General features: G+C 36.5%; 2 protein-coding genes and 1 pseudogene across 2 annotated transcripts in view; 2 read left to right on the top strand and 1 right to left on the bottom strand.

Moving 5' to 3' along the window:
- LOC149906818 (uncharacterized) overlaps window positions 1-12493 on the bottom strand; it is a 32902-nt gene extending 20409 nt beyond the window's left edge. The window contains exon 1 of the mRNA XM_090104990.1: window positions 12144-12493. Within this exon, the coding sequence (XP_089961116.1) occupies window positions 12144-12380 (237 nt within the window). The 5' untranslated portion in view covers window positions 12381-12493. The remainder of the gene's footprint in view (window positions 1-12143) is intronic.
- LOC149906819 (uncharacterized) lies at window positions 2759-6541 on the top strand (annotated as a pseudogene).
- A 2436-nt stretch (window positions 12494-14929) lies between the features above and the next one.
- Window positions 14930-22736, top strand: LOC149906817 (cellular retinoic acid-binding protein 2-like). Its single transcript, XM_090105012.1, has 4 exons — window positions 14930-15169; window positions 16302-16468; window positions 20957-21070; window positions 22546-22736. Exons 1-4 carry the CDS (start codon window positions 15100-15102, stop codon window positions 22603-22605), a joined length of 411 nt encoding a protein of 136 aa, XP_089961138.1. The 5' UTR covers window positions 14930-15099; the 3' UTR covers window positions 22606-22736.
- Window positions 22737-23781: the final 1045 nt, after the last annotated feature.

Genomic DNA, 23781 nt, shown 5'->3' with positions numbered 1-23781 from the left:
TCTTTATTGCGAAATTGATATCTAATCTCTAATTTCTAATCTTCTGCGCTATAATTAGCTAGAAATAATAAAAGATTACTACTTTTATAATCTGTAGCGACACCTCGCTCTGAATCGCGGAAGCGAAATGTTTTTGCTACAGAGGATCCTCCCTTTTTCGATGGAGGAATTCCACCTTCCTTCCTCCACAAATCTTTGAAAAGGAAAAACTCCCACATCCTACTAATATTATAAATGCGAAAGTTTGTGAGGAGGGATGTGTGTGTGTGTATGTTTGTTACTCTTTTACGCAAATACTACTGAACCGATTACATTTAAATTTAACACACATAGAGTAACTTGGATTAGCACTATGCCTGTTTTTCTTTGAAGACGCGTGCGAAGACAGGGTGGAAAGCTAGTAAATAATCATTGAGACGCCCCTTTCAACAAGCAACAACTTTTTCTTGTGTTTGACTTGACGTATCGTTTGATAAATCGCGTTTAAAATCAGTTAGAGTCTTTATATGCAGTTACATATTTTGTAAAATTAAATTGTATACTGACATGATTTAAAAGAGCAACTATGGAGTTTCTTGCCGGTTCATCTCCGTAGATATTGCTTTCCGAATCGGTGGTAAATGTTAAAAATATTGGTAACGCCAATATAATTAAAATAGTAAATGTAGAAATTAAACATTTATTGTTTGTGGTGTGTTCCTTGATCCTTCATCCTTCCCTACATACGAGCACAACCAATCATCGCGTGGTCACTAACCACGTGACACGTCCAATAAGACGTGAACGCGACGTGTTTGTCGCTGCAGTCAGTCGGGTTCGCTCCGTGCCTTCGCGAGGTTCGGGACTCGGCCACCGCCGGAGAGCTTCCACGAGGCTCTCTAGATCATCAGGCATTGTGCCCTTGTAACACCACCGGGGTATCCCGTGCCCCGGCCCTTGGTCGCGCTCACCGCCGCGTGTGTGTTTGTGTGGAGTGTGGGACTGGACGCCGTTCTTGCCCGCCGCGAGCTGGAGGACCCTGACCGCGTGGCGGCGCGTGTGTTCTGGACGCTACTCCCTCCGACGAGGTACGTGCCGTGTGTATCCTGTCTATCCCTCTTTGCTAACACCACGTAGATCTGAATACAGTCCACTTTCATATCGAGAATATATTTACGTATATTTTATATTGGCGCGACCATTGAGTGGTACCTTCGACCCGGATAGTAACCATTGTTTGGTCATTCCGTATAAATACCTGATGATTCCACCGCCCTTGTTAGGATACTCATTGTGTAGGCCCTAATAAGCGATTAGTAGTATCTTCAATGCGAAATACTATTTAATATACCGCATATAATAGAACGACAATGCGTCTTCTACTATTCATATAAAATATATTTTAAACCCGCCCTTATTAGGATACTCATTGTAGGCCCTAATAAGTGATTTAATAGTACATTCATTGTGAAATAACTATAACCGCATAGATCGACATTGCGTCATCTATTATTTTTGCTTAAAATATATTTTATTCCGCCCGTAACATTAAGTTACGCGTATATTATTATTAAAATAGTTAATTAAAACTATATTCATATCGTTTATCCGCAGTTATAACGCTAAAATCATTATAAATCGAACATATTTCATCATATTTATTTATCCGCTACCCGCGTTCGAAATTTATAACGTTATCTAGGTCATTCCGCGATCCGCTGTTATAATCCGACCATATTGAAAATTCATACTCGGTTCATATTACGCTTGCGTCGCTGACCTACTTTATTTAGTCGTATTACTTGTTATTGTAACTTGTATTGTAACATTCTCTGTTTGAATATATACTTTTGTTATTAAAAATGCCGCCTAAGAAAATGACTAAGTTACCTGATAGTGACGCTTCGGATGTTAATGATTCGGAAGATATAAATGATTCGCAGTTATCCATGTTATTAGCTAAACGCGAAGTTATATTCGAAATGGTGCAACAAATGTATGATTTGTCTTTAAACGTTCATAACAACGCCTCGCTTATGGAAAGTTTCCTTGACGAGTCCGCGCAGATAGAATCATTACGTGAAAGATTTGAAAAGTGTTTAGACGAATACAATACTCGCTTATTATTATTAACACCTACCGCGAAACCTGATTATAAAAGCCTCGTTGCATTCGAGTCTTTATATAGCAGAGTTATAAGAATTAAATCGCAATATTCGCAACCAAGTCCGTCACACGGAGATATTAATAATTTGCATAAAAATAGGCCTAAATTGCCGCCTATCGAGTTGGTACCATTTTCGGGTGATATTCGCTCATTTCCGCTGTTTCTTTCGAATTTTGAATCAATTGTTCACAACAATCCCGGCCTTACAGATGCCGAGCGTTTATATTATTTACTAGGTAAATTAACGGGGAAGGCCACAACTGTTATAGCTGGTATAACCCCCTCCGCTGAAAATTATAATTTAATTTTACAAACTTTAAAAAATAAATATGATGATAAACGTATGTTAGTTTCCGCGTATTTAAATCAAATGTTTGATTTTAAACCTTTGCTTTCTCCGTCCGCAACAAACTTTGATTTATTTACTGATAACTTTATTAGCGCAGTGCGCGCCTTACAGAATGTAAAGTTAGATAATATTACAGATTTAATGATTGTTCATATCGCGTTGAAGAAGTTAGATTCAGATACTGTTCGCGCTTTCGAGACAAAGTTTGGTAGTGAAATGCCTACTTTTGATAACTTAGTTCAATTTATTAAAACTCGTGCGAAGGTATTAGAACGCATTCATCCTTCCACAAATTCGGGAATAAATAAACCGCCTCGAAAGTATAATAATTATAACCGCAGTTCAAATAATATCTCGTCTGCTCCGCCTAAGTATCAGTCTTACGTAACAACCGCTGATTCCGCATATAGTTGTCTTTGTACAAATATTACGCATCAAAATTTATATAAATGTTCGAGTTTTCATAAAATGAGTCCGCAGGAACGTTTGAAATACGTAAAGGATAGAAACGCGTGTATAAATTGTCTCAGTATAAAACATCGAGTTTCTAGTTGTTCGTCTAATTCTAATTGCCGCATTTGTAAATTAAAACATCATACGATGTTACATTTGAAACGCGAATCTTCCATTCCCGCGCCTGCGTCTCACCCCCCGCCGCGCAGCACACCGCCGTTGCCTGCGCCGTCACCGCCGTCGGGCGAGTGCGTCCGCTCCGACATTGCGCTATGTACCGCTAGCTATACAGCTGATACTGATAACGCATTTCAATGCAACGCGCCCGCGAATAAACAATGTACTATTTTATTATCAACCGCTGAAGTCGTATCTTATAATTGTAAAGGCGAACGGCTTGTTATTCGCGCGCTTTTAGATTCCGCTTCGCAAAGTCACTTCATTACGAATGAATGTTGTGAACGTTTAGGTATTAAACCGCAGAAAACCGAACGTACTATTATTAAGGGGTTCGGTGGTTCAGAAAAAATTGTAAATAGTAATTCCGTAAATATAAAATTTTATTCACGTCTTGACAACAACATATCTTTTAATATTTCACCGCTAGTTGTTGATCATGTTACGGATTTACTACCTACCGCTGTTATAGACACTTCTGTCTTATCGCATATTTCGCATTTACCGCTCGCAGATGAGAGTTTTGGTACGCCAAATAAAATCGATTTATTAATCGGTGCTTCTCTGTTCCCTCATCTGCTTCTCCCCGACGTAGTTCATGCATCTCGTGACTCGTCGGCGCCCGCTGCATTGCGCACGGTGTTAGGCTATGTAATAATGGGTTCAGTACCCACCATACCTAACATACATAAACCGCCCTTGACGTGTTGTCACGTTCAAGAGACCGCCGCTATTGACTCATTAGTCAGGCGTTTCTGGGAGCTCGAGGAGCTTCCTACCGCACCGCCCGTTCAACATCCCGATGATGTTGAATGTGAAGAATATTATAAATTAACTACAACCCGCGATCCCGTGAGTGGTAGATATATTGTTTCGCTTCCATTTAAGGATGATTTCTACACTCTCGGTGACTCATTTAATATTGCCCGCAAAACGTTTCATGTGCCTCGAAAGAAAGCTTCAAGCTTCACCTAAATTAAGGTTGGCATATGATGACGTTATAAAAGATTATCTAACGAAAAATTATATATCACCCGCGCCTCCGTATGATCCGCGTGACCCTACACCTATTTATATTATACCGCATCACGCTGTTCTGCGCGAGGATAAATCGTCGACTAAGCTGCGCATGGTTTTAGATGCTAGCATGCAACTTCTGGAAGCCAGCGTTCATTCAATGACCTTCTGCATGTTGGGCCGAATTTACAAGGCAATTTGTTTACAATAATTTTAGGTTTTCGTCTCCACGCGATTGCCATGACCGCCGATTGCCGCCAACAATTTCTGCAGATATTCGTGCGTGAGTTTGATCGTCGTTTTCAATGTTTTTTATATCGTTTCAGCCCGCAGGATCCGCTACTTCTTGATCAATTTAATCGAGTTTGCTTCGGCATCAAGTCTAGTCCTTATCATGCACTGCGCACGGTAAGACAGCTCGTAGAAGATGACGGCGCGAAATATCCGCTCGCGAGTGGCATTGCGTCTTCCTCGTTGTATATGGATGATATCGCCTTCTCTATTCCCACGGAATGTGAAGCAGTTTCCGCGTCGCAGCAGCTCATCGATTTGTTTAAGGGAGCTCAGTGGGATCTTATTAAATGGAATAGTAATAGCAAAAATGTGTTAGATAATCTTCCCGCTTCGCACAAACTTTTACCCTCCGCGGTGGAGTTTGATAAGACCGTGCAACATAAATTACTTGGTCTGCATTGGTCTACTGTTGATTATTGTTTTTATTTTAAAATAACCGCATCCGCCGATGTGATGTGCACTAAGCACTCCATCTTGTCAATTACCGCCCGTCTGTGGGACATGATGGGCTTCGTTGCTCCCACAGTCGTGTATAACATCCCATCAGATAATTTCTACCATGTTTCTGGTATTGAAAATCCCGCTGATGTTCTTTCGCGTGGCATTATGCCACAAAATCTCGTCTCGCACCCTCTGTGGTTCCACGGACCCCAGTGGGCTCGTTCGGACCCATCTGAATGGCCTCTTAGGAGTCTCGATGGTGAGTCTATTGCAGACATTCCCGAACGAAAATTATTAGCACACACTGTGTGCCCGCCTATAAAGCATTGCGCTTTATACGATACCGCCCTTCGCGTCTCGTCGCGTCGTGTATTTTATATTTATAGGTTCCTTATATTATTAACCCGCCGCGGTGTTATGATGACCGTAGAGGAACCTAATTTCGCTGAGAATAAAATTATTCCCGCCCTGCAAAATAAATATTTTGCAGAGGAGTATTATAATATACTCTTTTATAAATTTTATTCGCAGGCTTTCAATCACTTGAGGCCTTTTATTCGCAACAGACTTATCCTTATTGGACGTCTAAGCGATTCCGCCCTGGAATATGCACATAAGCATCCAGTGATATCACCGCGCAATGATCACATAATTATCATGATCATTGATTATTATCATATTAAACATATGAATATTATAACGCATTTGTTTCTTGTTATTTTAATTACCGCGCTTTTACTAGCATTACCCGCGCCTCAAGTCAAATCTGATCACGTCAGTTTGCTTGATAGGCATTCGCTACTGGACAAGTTAGTCCAGTCCTTTTGGAAACGTTGGAGATTGGAATACTTACACGGTTTGCAGGTTAGGCAGAAATGGAATACGCCTTCCACACCTATTACTCCTGGAACGGTCGTGGTTGTAATAAATGATAATGCACCGCCCCTAACCTGGCCTTTAGCCGTCGTAGAGAAAGTACATCCTTCAAAGGACGACGTCGCGCGCGTTTTTACAGTTAGAACCGTCAAGGGAACTTACCTTCGCCCGGTCGTTCGTTTATGTCCGCTTCCAAGACAATAGTTATATCGCATTAGTATATTACCGCAGTTAGTTAAGTTTAATTTTAAGTTTTGCACCGCTTTCGTTTATAATTTCTTAGTTATAATACCGCCGTGACTTTAGGAATTTTATACACCCCGCTCGCTTTACGCGATCCTAGAGTCATAGAATTTGTTAGTTGTAATACCGCCGTGACTTTAGGAATTTTTTATACCCCGCTCGCTTTACGCGATCCTAGAGTCATAGAATTTGTTAGTTGTAATACCGCCGTGACTTTAGGAATTTATATACCCCGCTTGCATTACGCGATCCTAGAGTCATAGAATTTGTTAGTTATATTTCCGCCGTGACTTTAGGATTTTTTATTATCCCGCTCGCATTTTGCGCTCCTAGAGCCATAGAACTTGTTATTTATATTACCGCCGTGGCTCTTAGGACTTTGATTAACCCGCGCGCATTATGCGATCCTAGAGTCATAGTTTTTCGCTGTATCTTATGATTGGTTTTAAATGGTGACCCATTTAGGGCGGGTGGATATGGTAACGCCAATATAATTAAAATAGTAAATGTAGAAATTAAACATTTATTGTTTGTGGTGTGTTCCTTGATCCTTCATCCTTCCCTACATACGAGCACAACCAATCATCGCGTGGTCACTAACCACGTGACACGTCCAATAAGACGTGAACGCGACGTGTTTGTCGCTGCAGTCAGTCGGGTTCGCTCCGTGCCTTCGCGAGGTTCGGGACTCGGCCACCGCCGGAGAGCTTCCACGAGGCTCTCTAGATCATCAGGCATTGTGCCCTTGTAACACCACCGGGGTATCCCGTGCCCCGGCCCTTGGTCGCGCTCACCGCCGCGTGTGTGTTTGTGTGGAGTGTGGGACTGGACGCCGTTCTTGCCCGCCGCGAGCTGGAGGACCCTGACCGCGTGGCGGCGCGTGTGTTCTGGACGCTACTCCCTCCGACGAGGTACGTGCCGTGTGTATCCTGTCTATCCCTCTTTGCTAACACCACGTAGATCTGAATACAGTCCACTTTCATATCGAGAATATATTTACGTATATTTTATATTGGCGCGACCAAATATGTAATGACGTTTCAAAAGCTTCTCGAAGAAGTCTAATTTAATAAACAAATATTTGAGTTTAAGTTTTGAGTTTAATTTCTAAGCAACAGACAGTCAGCAATGTGACAAACCTGATACATCTGACGGCATTGTAAGGTATACCCGTAACCCGGAACCCGTCTCACGTCGCAGTAACTACTTGCTTTTTATAGCACTAATTACTGAACTGGATCAATGGCATCTAGCGCCACTTGTGTTTGTGTTCATTTATGTATGTAGTTGCTATCGTTGTTAGAAGTTTATTCTACGTACTGTGGCTGAAATATGATTACCTAAGGAAAAGATGAAAAAAGAGAGAAATTTCTTCGTTTTTAGAAAAGCTATTGATTAAATAGATAATATGATTATACTATTGAAGAACAGGAGGCAAACTTTTTACTTCTAATGATATGCATGTAATATGCCTCCGCATGGCAATATATTACTTGTCACGTTTTCGCAAATATAATAGAAAAGCGTCTTGTTCACATTAGCGTTTATTACCTTGTCTAAATTCTTAATGCTGCACTAATCTTCCTTAAGTAAGCTATTAAAAAACTGTCATATCTGTATCAAGTAGTCTATAAGATTAATTTGCCATCGTTACTCAAGCTAACCTTGGCAATTTGGAAGCTGGGTCAAGATCACGCCTATTTATTATCTGTAGCAGTTGAATTGGACTGTCAAAGATTCTATCTGTCATTCTTTAAAATTGATCTGCTTATTAAATCAGCAGATATGGAGATAAGATTATGGACGAATTGAAATTAGCATAAGAACCGTTCCTTCCTCTGTGAGAGCAGAATTTTACTAAAAGAAGTATGAGTGCTTATGAGTAATTCAATGCTAATTTATATAAGGTCTTCATCAAGTTACATATTTAATTATGGTTAATTTACTACATTGTTTAATACGTGTCATTTTCTCCATGAGAAGATTCCCTAGGAGTACCTACTTTGAATTGTAACTCTAAAGATTTTGAATTAGGGTTGTTGGTGAACCTTAATAATAAATTATACTTTTAATATGTAGGTTTTTGTCTAACCTTTAATTACCTACATAGTGCAAAATAACTCGTGTTATAAAAGACAAGGTAATCTTAACTTCACGTTGAAAACTATTTAACTTGAAATATTTCGAAATGTATCGTATATTTTAAACAAGTCATTTCCACTCCCAGATACGTGATATGGTAAATTATATGAACCTTGATATAAAATATGTTTTAATATTAAATGTTAAACTTGTTTTACTATGTGATGGAGCAATCGCTATACTTAATAATCAAAAAGCGGGAAACTGATTTAGATCAAAATTAAAGATGAACTAGATGCTTACCCCGACTTCTCTCAGATAGAACGTCTTATTTAGTTGTAATGTTTGTTTTAAAATTAAAATACAGAGTACTATTATTTTGAGTTTATAAGTGGTATAACTAACTCAACTTTATATTTTATATAAATATAATAGATGTGGGAGTAGGTTGTTAATCAAATAAATTACATCAAGATTAGTGTACAAGAATAGTTACAAACAAATAATTAAATGGCCTACATAATAATTGCGTAAGTTTAACATTCCCAAAGCTATTGTTAATACACAATTATAAAGCGAAATGGGAAAGTTTAACATTGATACTAATCGTACACAATATTTGAAGAAGTACGATAAAAGATCTGTAATAACGTAACTAAAGCTTATTGAAGTACCAATAAAGACATTAAAAATGCAGGTTGCGTAAGAAAATTATCAAATAAAAAAATGTGTGCGTGTACTAGTGTAGGTACACACGTAAGAAGGGGAACTTCTTTATGACCTTATTTTTAAAAAAATAATTTACTATATGCAACTTTACAGAAATACGTCGAATCACGCGTGGTAAGGATAAGAAAAAGATAACGGAAAAATGTCACGCGTAACGAAAAAATGTTACACTAAATTTTTTCCAACCCCGAAAAAGAAGTTTCACTTCAATAATATTTCTCACAATATTTTAACTAGTTCCAGTTAGTAGTAAAGCTGAAGACCGAGCTCTATGGCGTGCCTTAGGAAAGGCCTATGTCCAACAGTGGACGGAAAAATGCTGAAGATAGAGAGATAGAGAGAGAGAGAGTTAGTAGGTATTTGTCAATTCAAAAAACATGAATTCAAAATCAAAACACCAAACCCATAAAATATGTAAGAGAGACAGCACAGATAATAACATAATACCAGGTGCCAGGTTCCAATTAAAAAAGTTCTCTAGACTGAAATACCCACAACTGTCAACCTTTACTTTAACTCCGATGTACCGAAGATGCAAGTTGCGAAACGGAGAGAGTCCAAAATTAAGGAGCCAAGCAATACTTAAGCTGTCAGCTTAAGATAAGATAATCGTAAAGTCCTTCGTTATAATAGTCGCAATGTAAAATAATATTGAAATAACTTCGATGAATAATTTTTCTAGACATTTTAGTTAAACCTTGTTCTTTGTTGAATCTACCACATATTAACAAAAAGTACTATTAAGTGGTCTATACCAAACTTACGACATTTATACACTACACAAAAAAATACCGACAAGTTAAACCTGTATAAAAACATTGCGTTTACGAGATATCAATAAAATTACAACAGTACATAAATCAGATCACAGCAATTAAAAAAATGTCAATATTATATTGAAACGGATATCCAGTATGAACAAAAACCAAACAATATTAAAGTTACATTCCATAAATGGTTAATGAATCGATTGGCTTGTTTTGGCAATCTTATGTTTTGCCTCGTTCTACTTATAGTTCACTTTTCCTACTGAAAAACATGAAAATTATCTTAAAACACATGTTTATGTTTTTACCGATTAATATGTTTTCTTCATTGATATTTGCACGAGCACGCAAGAAAAGAGAAAAGGCAAGAATTGCCGAACTCTGAGAATGTATTTTTATACTAGCGGTCCGCCCCGGCTTCGCCCGTGGTACATATTTACGTTTTCTCTCCATGAGAACCATCCTCGTACTTCAAGGAATATAATAAAAAAATAATTATCGAAATCGGTCCACCCGTTCACGCGTGATGCCGTGACCAAGGGAAATAGGGATTCATTTTTATATATAAAGACAATAAGCTGACTCTGATTTCCATGAATTGTTTCTGACAGGATTCAGAGGAAAGAACAAACATCGGAGATATAACTTGGTAAAGGTTGAAGGAATGTCACAACTGTTTTTTATAAGCTGTAGAGATGTAAAGATCGACCTATGTAAATTGTACGCTACCCGAGATTATCATATTCATATACCTACATATACCACGAGGAAATTGAAATAATAACACATTTGTAGTCTAAATATACCAACCGCTTTTAATTTAAACGAGATTTCGGTACTGAAAAGCGTTGACACATATGTATAAATCAATAATTTATCATATGTCAAATGATCAGATTAACTTAATTATATGAATGACGTCACAATCGCATACCAAATATATGACCTCGAACACCAGGTGGAGCTGTCAAAATTGCAGTCAGAAAGTGACTTTAACATTATGTTGATTCATCAGTATTTTAAAAACGTTACTTGTACAAGTGACACAAGAATTTTACTTGCATAAGTAAACAATTAAAGAAACTTGTCGTAAAGGAGTTGTGAGAAATTTAAGAACCACTTCAACAACTGATCGTCTGTAAGATTATAAAACAGTGCCACAATTTTAATGTAAATAAATAAAAACAAATATTCATCAGCGAGACATGATAAATGAAAAATGTCCGGATAAGGATCCGATTAAGGATAAGTATCGAGGATCCGGACCTTAAGGTTTGAAATCTGTTTAATTTGGAGGCTTTTATCCGAGTGTCATATCGCTGGCACGTTAACGATAATTTGCAAATACGAAAAGAAGTAAGACGATATTTCAGATCAAGCTGATAATATACATTAAGCATATGATTAAAGTTTGATACTCGTAGCATTTACGTTTATAAAAACCAGTAGTTCGTCATCCTTATACGTGCTTTCTTTGATTGATATGCTAGATTTAACTTCATAAGATTTAATCCCCATAAAAACTATTTGTTTCTGGTGTCTTTACAAAGTATAATATGCGAAAATGCGCCTCGCACTGCTCCAATTTTTCATCCTTAAATTTTATTGGTGCAAGTACATACTATAACAATTACAGAGATGCTCTTGTTTACTGAAAAAAAAAACGTTTCTTAACAAGATGTTACGCCAATCGCACCTTGTAACTAATTAACATATCAATGGAAACAATGAGTGCATTAGTCCAGGGTTCGTCCGAACTTTCTTCACACCTCCATACACGAATTTGGACGCTAACAATAGGTAGTAAAGACTGGTTTACAGTGACAGTTAGTTTAGAATTGTGGACCACCGACCTGTCATTTTAAAAGAGATTAGGTGTAAGTAAATATTACATAATTTGAAATGGCTGTTAACCTTAATAGCTCTGAGAGCAAGTACCCATTATCCGGTTGTGATTATCTATTATTATTGGTATCTTAGGACAATCTGTTGGCGATCTTAGTCGAAATTGATTATAAACATAAGCATAATTTTTAGCCGCTCTATTTAAGGATTTATAAATAAGTAGATTAGCTTTAACATTTAACTTAATACCACGCACTTCCATTCTAAAATATGATGATGTAGATCAGGTGATATTACAATAAGGAATATGGTACAATCGAGCTGACGATAGGTAGATGGCAAAACCCTGTATTACACACAGTACATAGTAGTAAACACATAAAGTTTGGGCTCGTTAGATTGGTCTTAATTATTTATCATAGTAGAAACCACAGACTAATAATAATATACTACGGTAGAAACCATGCTCTTAGTTTTCCAAAAGAGGACTTTTTTTTTAGTTTCGATGAGAGAATAATATTATAAATTAAAAATAAATTTCTTTAGTATCTGATATTTATTTTGGAATTAAACTGAAATTTCAGCTTTTCCAAGATGCGTAGCACAGTCTTTGTTCTGTTTTTTATTTGAAAGAAGAAATTTTAGGAACGTTCTCAATGCAATTTTAGAGCAGTAAAAAGTGCAGTATATAACCAATATCTCTGGAATATCTCAAAAAGCTTACCTTATCCTCGTTTGTGACGCGCACAATAATTTTCAATTTGGGATTATGTTTTCTGTAGTCCTTCAGAAGAGCGTCGAGTTTGTCTCCTCTGGCCGTTCCCGCGTAAACGAGGTGTGTGCACTCCGTAAAGTCAGAATTTCGCGCGCTTTCCACGTAGCAGGCGAGCCGCGCGGCGCCCGCGCCTGCACCGTCCGCCGACCACACCGCGGCGAAACCCAACAAGAACCATAGCCACATGTTTAAAAAAAATCAATCTGTCATTCCGGACGCGAATTCTATATTTTGATTTTGGAAGCGCGTTGGTTGTTTGAACAGCGCAGTACGAGTGGCGGGTTGGCCGCGGCCGGTCACACTCATAGGCGCCCCCGCCCTCACGGTGGTGGCCGCTGAAGGCCGCGCGCTCACCGTAACTCGTAACTGGAGCTTGCATGCTTTCATGTCACTCTTACGCATATGTCGTAATCCTTTGACGTTATTTTTTTCTGACAGCGAACTTTTTGCACGCAATAAATCTCGACTTGGACATTTAAAGAATTTACTCTGAAAATCAATTAACGTTTGCGAAATGCAATGGTATTTATTGCCGTTTCAGAATTTGAAAAAACAAGCTACTTTTAAGAGAAAAAAATGTATTTCGCACCGCAAGCGTTAATTGCCAACTTCAATTAAAAAACATACTTTAAAAAAAATAAAGCTTTTTGGATATTTTTACATTTCCTAACAAAATTTGGTCGTAGATCTTCCATCGCTATATACAGACGTATTCATAATATTATAGACTTACATATTTGCATATGAAGCAAAATGCATACCAAAGATTGCAGATAACGCGCTTGAAAAAGTGAAAACTATCTTAGATAAATACTTTAATCTATCTTTGTACCAAATTTTGTACAGATGCCTTCAGCTGACATGAGATTGAGCAAATATTTTCAATTCATCCTTACAAACTTTCGCGTTTATAACGTCAATAGGATATTAGGATTCGTCATATGCACCAACTTTATCTACAAACATAGTTCTATCGATACCGACATGGTTATCAGTTACGTCTTACATCATACGCTAATAGATCAAGTTGTGAATAAGATCCGGAATATAATATCGACGATTGTAATGAATCACGCCTTACCTGCTTCCGCCGATGGATAAACATGTATTTTAGATATGTCTCAATTTGTAGGGTAATGGGGTAAAGTTTGTTTGTATGAAGTAACCTCTGGAAGTAATGAATCGATTGCAAAAAAATTTCATCGCTAGAAAGGTACTTATGTTGCTAATGCTTTAGGTAGTGACCACGTCACATGTCACATACAATGAAAAAAAACTTATTGTTTTGATTGTTACATTAGGTTTAAATTATAGTCCTTTTTAACTTTGGTGAACCTGGGATTAGTGAAAAGGCTAAAAAAATACGATAATTTTCAACAATTTAAGTATAAGTATAACTTATAAGTACTAACGGTCATTTTTATTTAAACTGCTAGGCCTCAAAGCCTAGCAGTTTAAATAAAAATGACCTTTCAGCAGGATACCTGTCTATATCTATATTCATATTCTCTCCAGGGATAAAATCATGGATTTCTATTTGTGATATTCACATAGGCTTTGCAATTACTGCATATTACTAATTCTTAATTCCTCATAATACTATTATGCAAGAAGATATCACCTCGATATCATTCACACCGGAGCGATTGAGTATGGCACACGCAGCTTAAGTTTCACAGCGAATATGTAATATTTAAACGTGATTTAAACTCTCTGACTCTATTATAATATTTAAATCTTATTTATTGTTATTAAAAAATATTTATTATATGTCTGTGATGTGACCTTATTTCGATAAAAGCTCTATTCCTCAGAGGCTTGCCAACAAGAAACATGAATCAGTGAAATGAACAACTATGCATTAAAAAGTACCTTTCCTGTTCCCTAAATATCATAGTCGAATAAGAAGATGGACGGTGCCAACAACTTCTATTAATATTTTCACCTATTATTTAAATCGCAAATATCCTATTATCGAGCATTGAGATTTGAGAGGCTCAGTGGTGAGGACCTCGGACTTAAAATCGATAAGTCGAAGGTTCAAGACCGGCAAACGTGCAGAGAATAATTTAATTTTTTCGATTAATCTGCACATGTGGATAACATCACCACTACTCGAATACGTGAAGGAAAACATCGTGAGGTATGTCAAAAAATCAAAAGTTTATCATGCGACATGTGACATCTGCAAATCTCTGCATTTGGCCAGCGTGGTGGACTGTTGTCTGAACCTGTAGGTATGGGACATAATATATGGGCTGATGATGATGTCAATTTTAAACATCTGCAGTCTAATAAGCAATAGACGATGCAGTATTCTATGAATAAGAGTCAAGCTATCAAGCTATTTAAACGTATAATCCGTAACGTAACGTATACAAGATAAAATTAATTAATTGAATTTTGATAACACATTTTTATTCACATAAAAACTACTACGATAACATAATATATCCGTGATAATTTTTCTTTATGAAAGTAAAAACAAAACACATATTACGCCGGCTTTATTTTGAATATTTTTAATTAATGCCACATCACTTTGAGGAAAACGACACGATTATATTATACCTATTTTTAATCTTCATATATGTACTTTAAGAGAGTAGAGTTAATATAAGTCCAGTGCACACGCTTTTTCCTGCAAACCGATATAAGCATCTCGCTCCAACTTCACGGCAAAGTGAATAACGGCGTCCTTATCAGATAGCGAGTGGTAGCGTGCAAGAGGCCCACCTCCGATAATCAAAAGGGAGATATTGATGAAAATAGATAAAATATCAGTGTGAAAAACGTGCCGACTCATTGTGTTAATAAAGTGACGCTGCTATACTGTAATCTTAAATACACATGATTGGTATTGCGCGACTTGCGCTCGACCACGCAGCAATTGTTGTTGCTGAAAATGTCGTTTTCCGGCAAAAACTATAAACGTACGCGATGTGAAAACATAGAAGAGCTAGTGAAGGAATCTAGTGAGTGATTTTTGTTTTGTATTCGTACGTATATGTATATGATTGGAAATTCCTCGCGTACCTGCTTACATTTGACAAATTCAGACGTTGTACCTTTAAACATAAAAAATAAGGATGCAAAAATTATTTATTTGGAACAAATTTTATTTGTGTGTGTTTTGTTATTATTTTTATAATTAGTGGTAAACGAAATACTTAATATCTGATGATGTTTTTAATCAATTATTTACTTATGACCATAATATGCTTATGACATAAAAGTTGTCTTGTTTCGTTAGCGATGCCGAAAATCTACCAATATACTTAGGTAATCTATTATTTGTTGATATCTATTGATTCATAAAATATGCAATTTTATTGACTTCACATGATTCATATAAAAACACAATAGTTATAACTTATGTAATTAATAAATAAATATAAACATCCGTAATTTTAATACTTTTAATTTCTAAACTAATTTAAATATTTACATTTAATGATAACAATGAAAATGGACATTGTGTTGAGAACAAAAACAAAACACATGACTAACTACAAGAGCCATAATTTTCTTGTTTCGTAAGATAGTTAACTTGAAATGATTCATTTGTATAACAACGCGTGACTAGAATCACCTATATTGAGGAATAAATTCAAACCACGTCAGACTATAAAATAAACATAGCAGACGTTTCAGTGTTAAGAATAAAAATAAATAATGATGACTGTTCAATTAATGTTTTGGACGTTTTTATGTATAAGTTACGTAGTAACTATTTGGTAATATGTTGTATTAGGCCTTCAAAATATCAAATATGTTATGAAAGGGAATATTTCTAAGACAAATAAATAAATAAAATTATTTTTGCAAACTTACAATAGAGCCGGACTCCCGAACTAGTTTTAACTGTGACTCGGGAGTTATTTCTCCAACATTTAGATTTACTTCGTATGTTGTATCGCATTAAGAAAAAATTATACGACCACAAAAAGTAAAATAATGAAGAAAAAAAATACATAAGCAAAACTTGTGACAAGCCCTACAATTTAAAACAGCGAAAGACATACATTTACATGGCATTCGCCTCTAGTAAGACATTATTCTTATTCAGGTACTTACTATTAATAACTAAACCCCAGTTGTTTACAGGTACCAAAGAGATCATAACCATGTTCGAGCGGTACGCACCAACCGTGTGCTTCACCCGGCTGGACGAGCACACGTTCCAGGTGGACCTGCGGATAGAGGCGCGCCATCTCTCGTACAGCTTCAAGCTGGGCGAGGAGCAGGAGTGGGAGAGGAAGGACGGCAGCAAGGTGAGGATGTCACCACATAGCCACGTTCGGAGGTACGCACCAACCGTGTGCTTCACCCGGCTGGACGAGCACACGTTCCAGGTGGACCTGCGGATAGAGGCGCGCCATCTCTCGTACAGCTTCAAGCTGGGCGAGGAGCAGGAGTGGGAGAGGAAGGACGGCAGCAAGGTGAGGATGTCACCACATAGCCACGTTCGGAGGTACGCACCAACCGTGTGCTTCACCCGGCTGGACGAGCACACGTTCCAGGTGGACCTGCGGATAGAGGCGCGCCATCTCTCGTACAGCTTCAAGCTGGGCGAGGAGCAGGAGTGGGAGAGGAAGGACGGCAGCAAGGTGAGGATGTCACCACATAGCCACGTTCGGAGGTACGCACCAACCGTGTGCTTCACCCGGCTGAACGAGCACACGTTCCAGGTGGACCTGCGGATAGAGGCGCGCCATCTCTCGTACAGCTTCAAGCTGGGCGAGGAGCAGGAGTGGGAGAGGAAGGACGGCAGCAAGGTGAGGATGTCACCACATAGCCACGTTCGGAGGTACGCACCAACCGTGTGCTTCACCCGGCTGAACGAGCACACGTTCCAGGTGGACCTGCGGATAGAGGCGCGCCATCTCTCGTACAGCTTCAAGCTGGGCGAGGAGCAGGAGTGGGAGAGGAAGGACGGCAGCAAGGTGAGGATGTCACCACATAGCCACGTTCGGAGGTACGCACCAACCGTGTGCTTCACCCGGCTGGACGAGCACACGTTCCAGGTGGACCTGCGGATAGAGGCGCGCCATCTCTCGTACAGCTTCAAGCTGGGCGAGGAGCAGGAGTGGGAGAGGAAGGACGGCAGCAAGGTGAGGATGTCACCACATAGCCACGTTCGGAGGTACGCACCAACCGTGTGCTTCACCCGGCTGGACGAGCACACGTTCCAGGTGGACCTGCGGATAGAGGCGCGCCATCTCTCGTACAGCTTCAAGCTGGGCGAGGAGCAGGAGTGGGAGAGGAGGGACGGCAGCAAGGTGAGGATGGAAGAATATATATTAGGGGTGGACTTCAAATTCCTTTAAAAGTTGTTAAATGGAAATGCAGATTATTGTACAGGCCCGGTCTGATATGTTATGAGTTATGACGTATCTATTACTTCACTAACTATTAAGTAGACAATTGTAAGTACCGGTAGTTAACTTAATAATGTATGCACTTGTGGTTGAGTCGAAAATACATAAGTGACGGTTTGTCTTAGCTTTCAATATTTCTATATAATTATAGAATAATATATATATTATATAGAATAATGTTATTTCTGATACTATACCTTTTAACTTATACTATGTATAATAATGGAAAACATTTTACTTAACTAACTTTAAAATATTTTCATTAATTTTCGGATATAAGCGAAAACATTCCCCAATCGAGATAATCGAATTTCACTGTCATCATGAACTGGTGCAAAATGTTACCTAACTGATAATACAATATTGCATGGAATAAACTTAGATTGTGTGTTTTAAATGCAATTAAAATTACTCAAACTTGCCGATAAATAAAAAGTAATGCATGCAAAAGGATTCATGTAGAATTTTCATACAAAAAACAGAAACCAAAAATATGGATATTTTGTCTGTATGTCTTCCTGTGTTATTTCGAATTTTATACGAAAACTACATAACGAACTTTGATGAAACTGATTTTCTCATTAAAATAAACAATATAAATAACATATTTCATAGCGTTCATATATGTTTGGAAAAAGTAGTTTAGTGTGATGAGCTCTTTCTGATGATCTATGAAAATTTATAATCTAGAACATCAGATGCGCAATGCCAAGACCTTGTGTGTAATTTTATTTTTATGTGCTGCAATTCCTTTACAACTGTTTACGCTACTCTTACAAAAATACTCATGTCTAAGATTAAAAAATGCTAATACAAACCTGTTAGTACTGACAAAAATTATTGCAGATATTTCTAAATTTTTTGAAAGTACAAAATTACTTAAATGAAGCGCAAGAGTACGTGGGAAATTTTGCTCCATATACATAATGTAAACCAATCACCAAATTAAATAGTAATTAACTTAACACTAAAATATGAGAAGAATGTTCAAAATACACAATTACACAAGTAATAACAAAATATTTGAGACTAGCTGCTCTGCGCGGTTTCACCCCATAGCCTTTATTGATAAATGAGCTTTCTAACACCGAAAGAATTTTTCAAATCGGACCAGTAGTTCCCGAGATTAGCGCGTTCAAACAAACAAACTCTTCAGCTTTATAATATTATTATAGACTAGCTTCCGCCCGCGACTCCGTCCGCGCGGAAAAATTAAGATTTATTTATTTCTACGTATTTTTCCGGGATAAAAAGTATCCTATTTTATGCCCAGGATAATAAGGTATAATTATACCAAGTTTCATCGAAATCGAACCGTTAGTTTTTACGAGATGCCTTCACATACAGACAGACAGACAGACAAAAATTTTTTTAATCACATATTTGGGTTTGGTATCGATCCAGTAACACCCCCTGCTATTTATTTTTTCAATATTTTCAATGTACAGAATTGACCCTTCTACAGATTTATTATATGTATAGATTATATTTAAGTGAATCCTACGCACATGAACATAATAAAATAATTTATGCGTAGCAAGTGCTACTTTGCGACATATGTCTTTGTTTTACTGTGTGTATATTGTATTACTCCCACTAATGGAACCTTTTATAATGAAGTGGTTAGTTTTCAAAACAATTTCACACCCACACGCTGGTAATTCATAGTGTTGAAAGACGAAAAATCTCTTCAAAATTGTACGTATTTTATTTTGATTATAACTATTTTCCTGTGGCTTTACTAAAATTACCCACTAGCTGTGCCCCGCGGTTTTACCCACATTTCTTCGCTCTTATTGGTCCTATCGTGATGATTACCTTCCCAAATATTTTTTCAAATCGGACCAGTAGTGCCTGAGATTAGCGCGTTGAAGCAAACAATATTTTACAAAAAAATATATACGAACTAACAATACCCAATGATAATCGCAAAGCATAAATAATAAATATAAATTTAAAAAAATGCATACTATTTTATTTATATTTATTAAGCATAAAAACCTCGTATAAATAAAACGCCGACCACCGCCATACATTACGCTGACCCAAAACGTATAATCCGCGTACTCATTGTATTTTAAATATATATTGTTCAATTAATTATGGAGCCTGTCGTAAACAGTTCTTAACGACAGGTGATGTTATGTAACATACTGTTTATTACAATATGTAGGTGTGGTAGACTGGATTTTCGACTGAGAAACAAAATCCTTAATTCCCACGGACTTTTACAGCTTATAAAAAGCTTATTGAAAAGAACTAGCTTTTCGCCCGCTACTTCGGCCTTTATAGGAAGCTTCATTGGAAATGGAGCTTTCACTGATGATGATCTGTCACTTCTTAGCGTCCTTACTATTTCTACCTAGATAGAAATAATATCATAATATCATAAAATTGCTCCTTTGCGACGTGAAAGAAATACAAACGTGACACACGTAGGGGTGTTTCGGATAGGTCATGCAATCTAGCTCTGGGCCACCCTTGATTGTCATTCCTAGAACACTCCCTGGATTTAGGTATAAGGGCTGTATGTATTTACAACTTGGAGATTTGATGAATTTTGTATATCATAATATTAAGTTATGATTACTTTCTGCACGAAACTAGAAATACAAAAGGATTATATATTAGATAAAGATTTGTACACACAAGAGGTGATCACGTACACACACGGAGTTTATGCATTTTTTTATCAAACATCTAAAACTGAATGTCATTTTTACGGAGAATAATCAAATTCGATATCTACGATAAACATGCAATTTGAATTATCAAATTATATAATGGGATACCAATAAAAAACTGTAAACCTAATCCTTGTTTTTAATTTGAAGCTTATTCAATACTAGTTTCCATCCGCGGCTTTGCCCGCGTGGTGTTTTGATAAAAGGTAGCCTATGTTCTTTCTCAGGGTCTAAAGATTGTCTGTGCCAAATTTCATCAAAATCGGTTGAGAGGTTTAAGCGGAAAAGCGTAACAGACAGACAGACAGTTACTTTTACATTTATAATATTAATAGTAGGGATAGTACGGATATGATTTTCTTCACCTTCACCTTAATCTAGTATCAAACTATTTAATCTGATTCAGAAATATTAAAAAAATTTAAAAACTATTACATTACATACATTCATCAAATATATCTAATCTAATACCTTTAACCTTATAACGACCAATCTAGTAATTTATTACTTACTAATTCTTCTTATAATCCGAATCTCGAAAACAGCTCTCTTTTTTTACTGAAAATAAATATACAGATTTCGAGGGCAAATTGACCTACGTATTTAATGATTCTAAGTCCTTTAAAAACAGACTCTTTTTCCAGGCTCTAATAATTTTAATCCCAAAACTATAGCATTATTTTTTCCTAATTTCCAGTTACGAATAACATATCTGCTGGAATCCGACAACGTGCTACATCAGATCATCAAGCTACCTGACGGCAAGACGGCTTACTTCAGGCGACTTTTCACTGATAGAGAATGTATTATGGTATTTTTTTTTATAATAAATCCCTTTTTTTTTGTATTTCGTGGTATAGTTTATTTTTTGTTATTTTTATGTAATAAATTTATTGTGATAAAATTTCTCTGTGTATAAATTAAATTTAAAAATTTAAAATTACATATTTAAATATTGTTTAAAAGTATGAGAAATCAATAAAAATATGTACCAACCTTAATATTATCTATAATACTCGCAATAACTTAATAAGACATAATGAAAGACATAACATAATCAAATTAAATACCTAATAAATTACTACCATTACATTAATTATAGTAAATACATATTAAATTTCTACATAACTACGTAAAAGTATTCAAAAAACCTTTATTAATAGCCATTTTTCCGGTTGACATTATTTCTAAAACATAACCTTGACTCAGTAACACTATTTACTACAATTTGCAGATTTTTTGCAAAATAAACGAGTTCACTTTCCGTTATACACTTGTACGTGTACTTTATTATATATTATTTAACATAGATTTTAGACTTAGATTATGAAAAAGATTATATTATGTAGTTACTAGCGGTCCGCCCCGGCTTCGCCCGTGGTACATATTTACGTTTTCTCTACATAAAAACCATCCTCGTACTTCAAGGAATATAATAAAAAAAGAATTATCGAAATCGGTTCAGCCGTTCTCGAGTTATGCGCTTACCAACACATTTTGCGATTCATTTTTATATATAATGGTCCGGGAGCCAGCAGCAGATTTTATGACCAAGTTCCTCTCAAGCGGTAATTAGTAAAATGCATCAAATTATAGTATTATGAAGCCTCGTGAACGTCAGCTAGAGCTCGGTTGGGGGGAAGAGCGGTTGTAGCCTCCCGTATCAGCTGACGGTTTTTCCACCAAGATACAGCCAGCTGACATATATATATATCCACAGTTACATATAAGCTATCATCAGGTAAATTTTTGTTTGAGAGGAAATAACGGAAAATAAATTTTTCTTTAAATTTAACTTTCATGTTCGAGACACCAGCTGACGTATAATACACCATGTTGTAACCAGCTGACTATTTTTTTTCGTTGAGATATTGGGTTAGCTACAATTTGACAAATTTTTAGCTGAGAGGAAATGAATGAATGAATGTATTTTTTTTCCTATGTGCGTGGGAGGCTACAACCAATCACCCCCCCAACCGAGCGCCAGCTGACGTTCACGAGGCTTTATAATACTATACTCTCATGCGTCTGACGAATTATCTCTTGAGAGGAAATAGTTAACCAAATTTGCACCTGGCTCCCTAACCATAAGATTAATCTTAAATTGCAGTACAGATTATATTTGTTTCTAAAAATCAGAACATGGTTACCTCTTATAGACCAAAATTGTAATATAGTCCGCAGACGAAACCACGGGTAAAGCTAGTATTTGTATTTTGTTTATTTACATTATAAAATAAATTTTCGTAGATATTTACGATAATATAACATTTTCTTTGATTCCAGACTGTGACATTAGACGACACGCCTCACACCGCAACTATATACTACGAGCAAGTTCCGTGATCTTCTGTGATATAAGACTTACATTTTGGGTTTTTAACCCGCTTTAAATCCAAATTAATATTTTACTATGTACATTAAAATCACGCAAAATTTTAGTTTGGTACATGTATTATAAGACTGTGTTGTAAGTTATCGAGTATTGCTAAAATGTATGAAATAAAATATATTTTTTAATTTATGTACATGTTGTTTCATTTCGTTGATATCCTTAAAGATTATAAATATAGAGTCATGATAATCTGAGATGATAGTGAACATGTTTTTATACTAAACTAGCGGTCCGCCCCGGCTTCGCCCGTGGTACATATTTACGTTTTCTCTACATAAAAACCATCCTCATACTTCAAGGAATATAATAAAAAAAGAATTATCGAAATCGGTTCAGCCGTTCTCGAGTTATGCGCTTACCAACACATTTTGCGATTCATTTTTATATATAAGAGATAATTTTAAAGGTATTCGAATTATTTTTAAAAAGTAGAGCTAATATTTTTTTATCGAAACGACGCATGCTTAAAAAATTATATATTAATTGCATTACTTAAAAGCATATAAGTTAACTAGATTTGAGCCCGCGGCTTCGCCTGCGTTTTCAAAGGAAAACCCGCATAGTTCCCGTTCCCGTGGGATTTCCGGGATAAAACCTATCGTATGTCTTAACTCAAGTTACCCTCTATATGTGTGCTAAATTTCATTGTAATCGGTTCAGTAGAATTTGCGTGAAAGAGTTACAAACACACACACACACATCCTCACAAAGTTTCGCATTTATAATAATATAAGTAGGATATTTTTTTATCTTCGTGTATCAAAGATCGAGTTTATTAATAATTCGAAAGTGCTTAGTTACAAAATATAAAATTAACTTATTTAGTGCAACAGGATTATCCACATTGGCAACACTAAGTGGGATTGCTCAATCCTTTGACATTGTATTATTTCCATATGATTAGTGTAATATAGATCATTTGTATGTATATTTATGTTTATGGTAATAATAATAAAAAGTGCCACTCATTTTAGCGGGGTTTTGATGTATATTTTATTACTTCGATGGATATGGTTTTAATTTAATTATAACATATTTAAGTGGATTCTTGAATAAATTAACATTCCACGCATCCACCCGCAGTTTTATATGCTATAAAATTCTTAATATTCTCCTTGTTGATAGAA

The sequence above is a fragment of the Colias eurytheme genome, chromosome 8 (genome assembly GCF_061535395.1).
Source record: "Colias eurytheme isolate Ceu_HAF_F1 chromosome 8, ilColEury1 Martin Lab GWU primary, whole genome shotgun sequence".
NCBI classification, from domain to species: Eukaryota; Metazoa; Arthropoda; class Insecta; order Lepidoptera; family Pieridae; genus Colias; species Colias eurytheme.
Note: the sequence above shows the minus strand (reverse complement) of the source record. Positions and strands in the feature narration are given on the sequence as shown.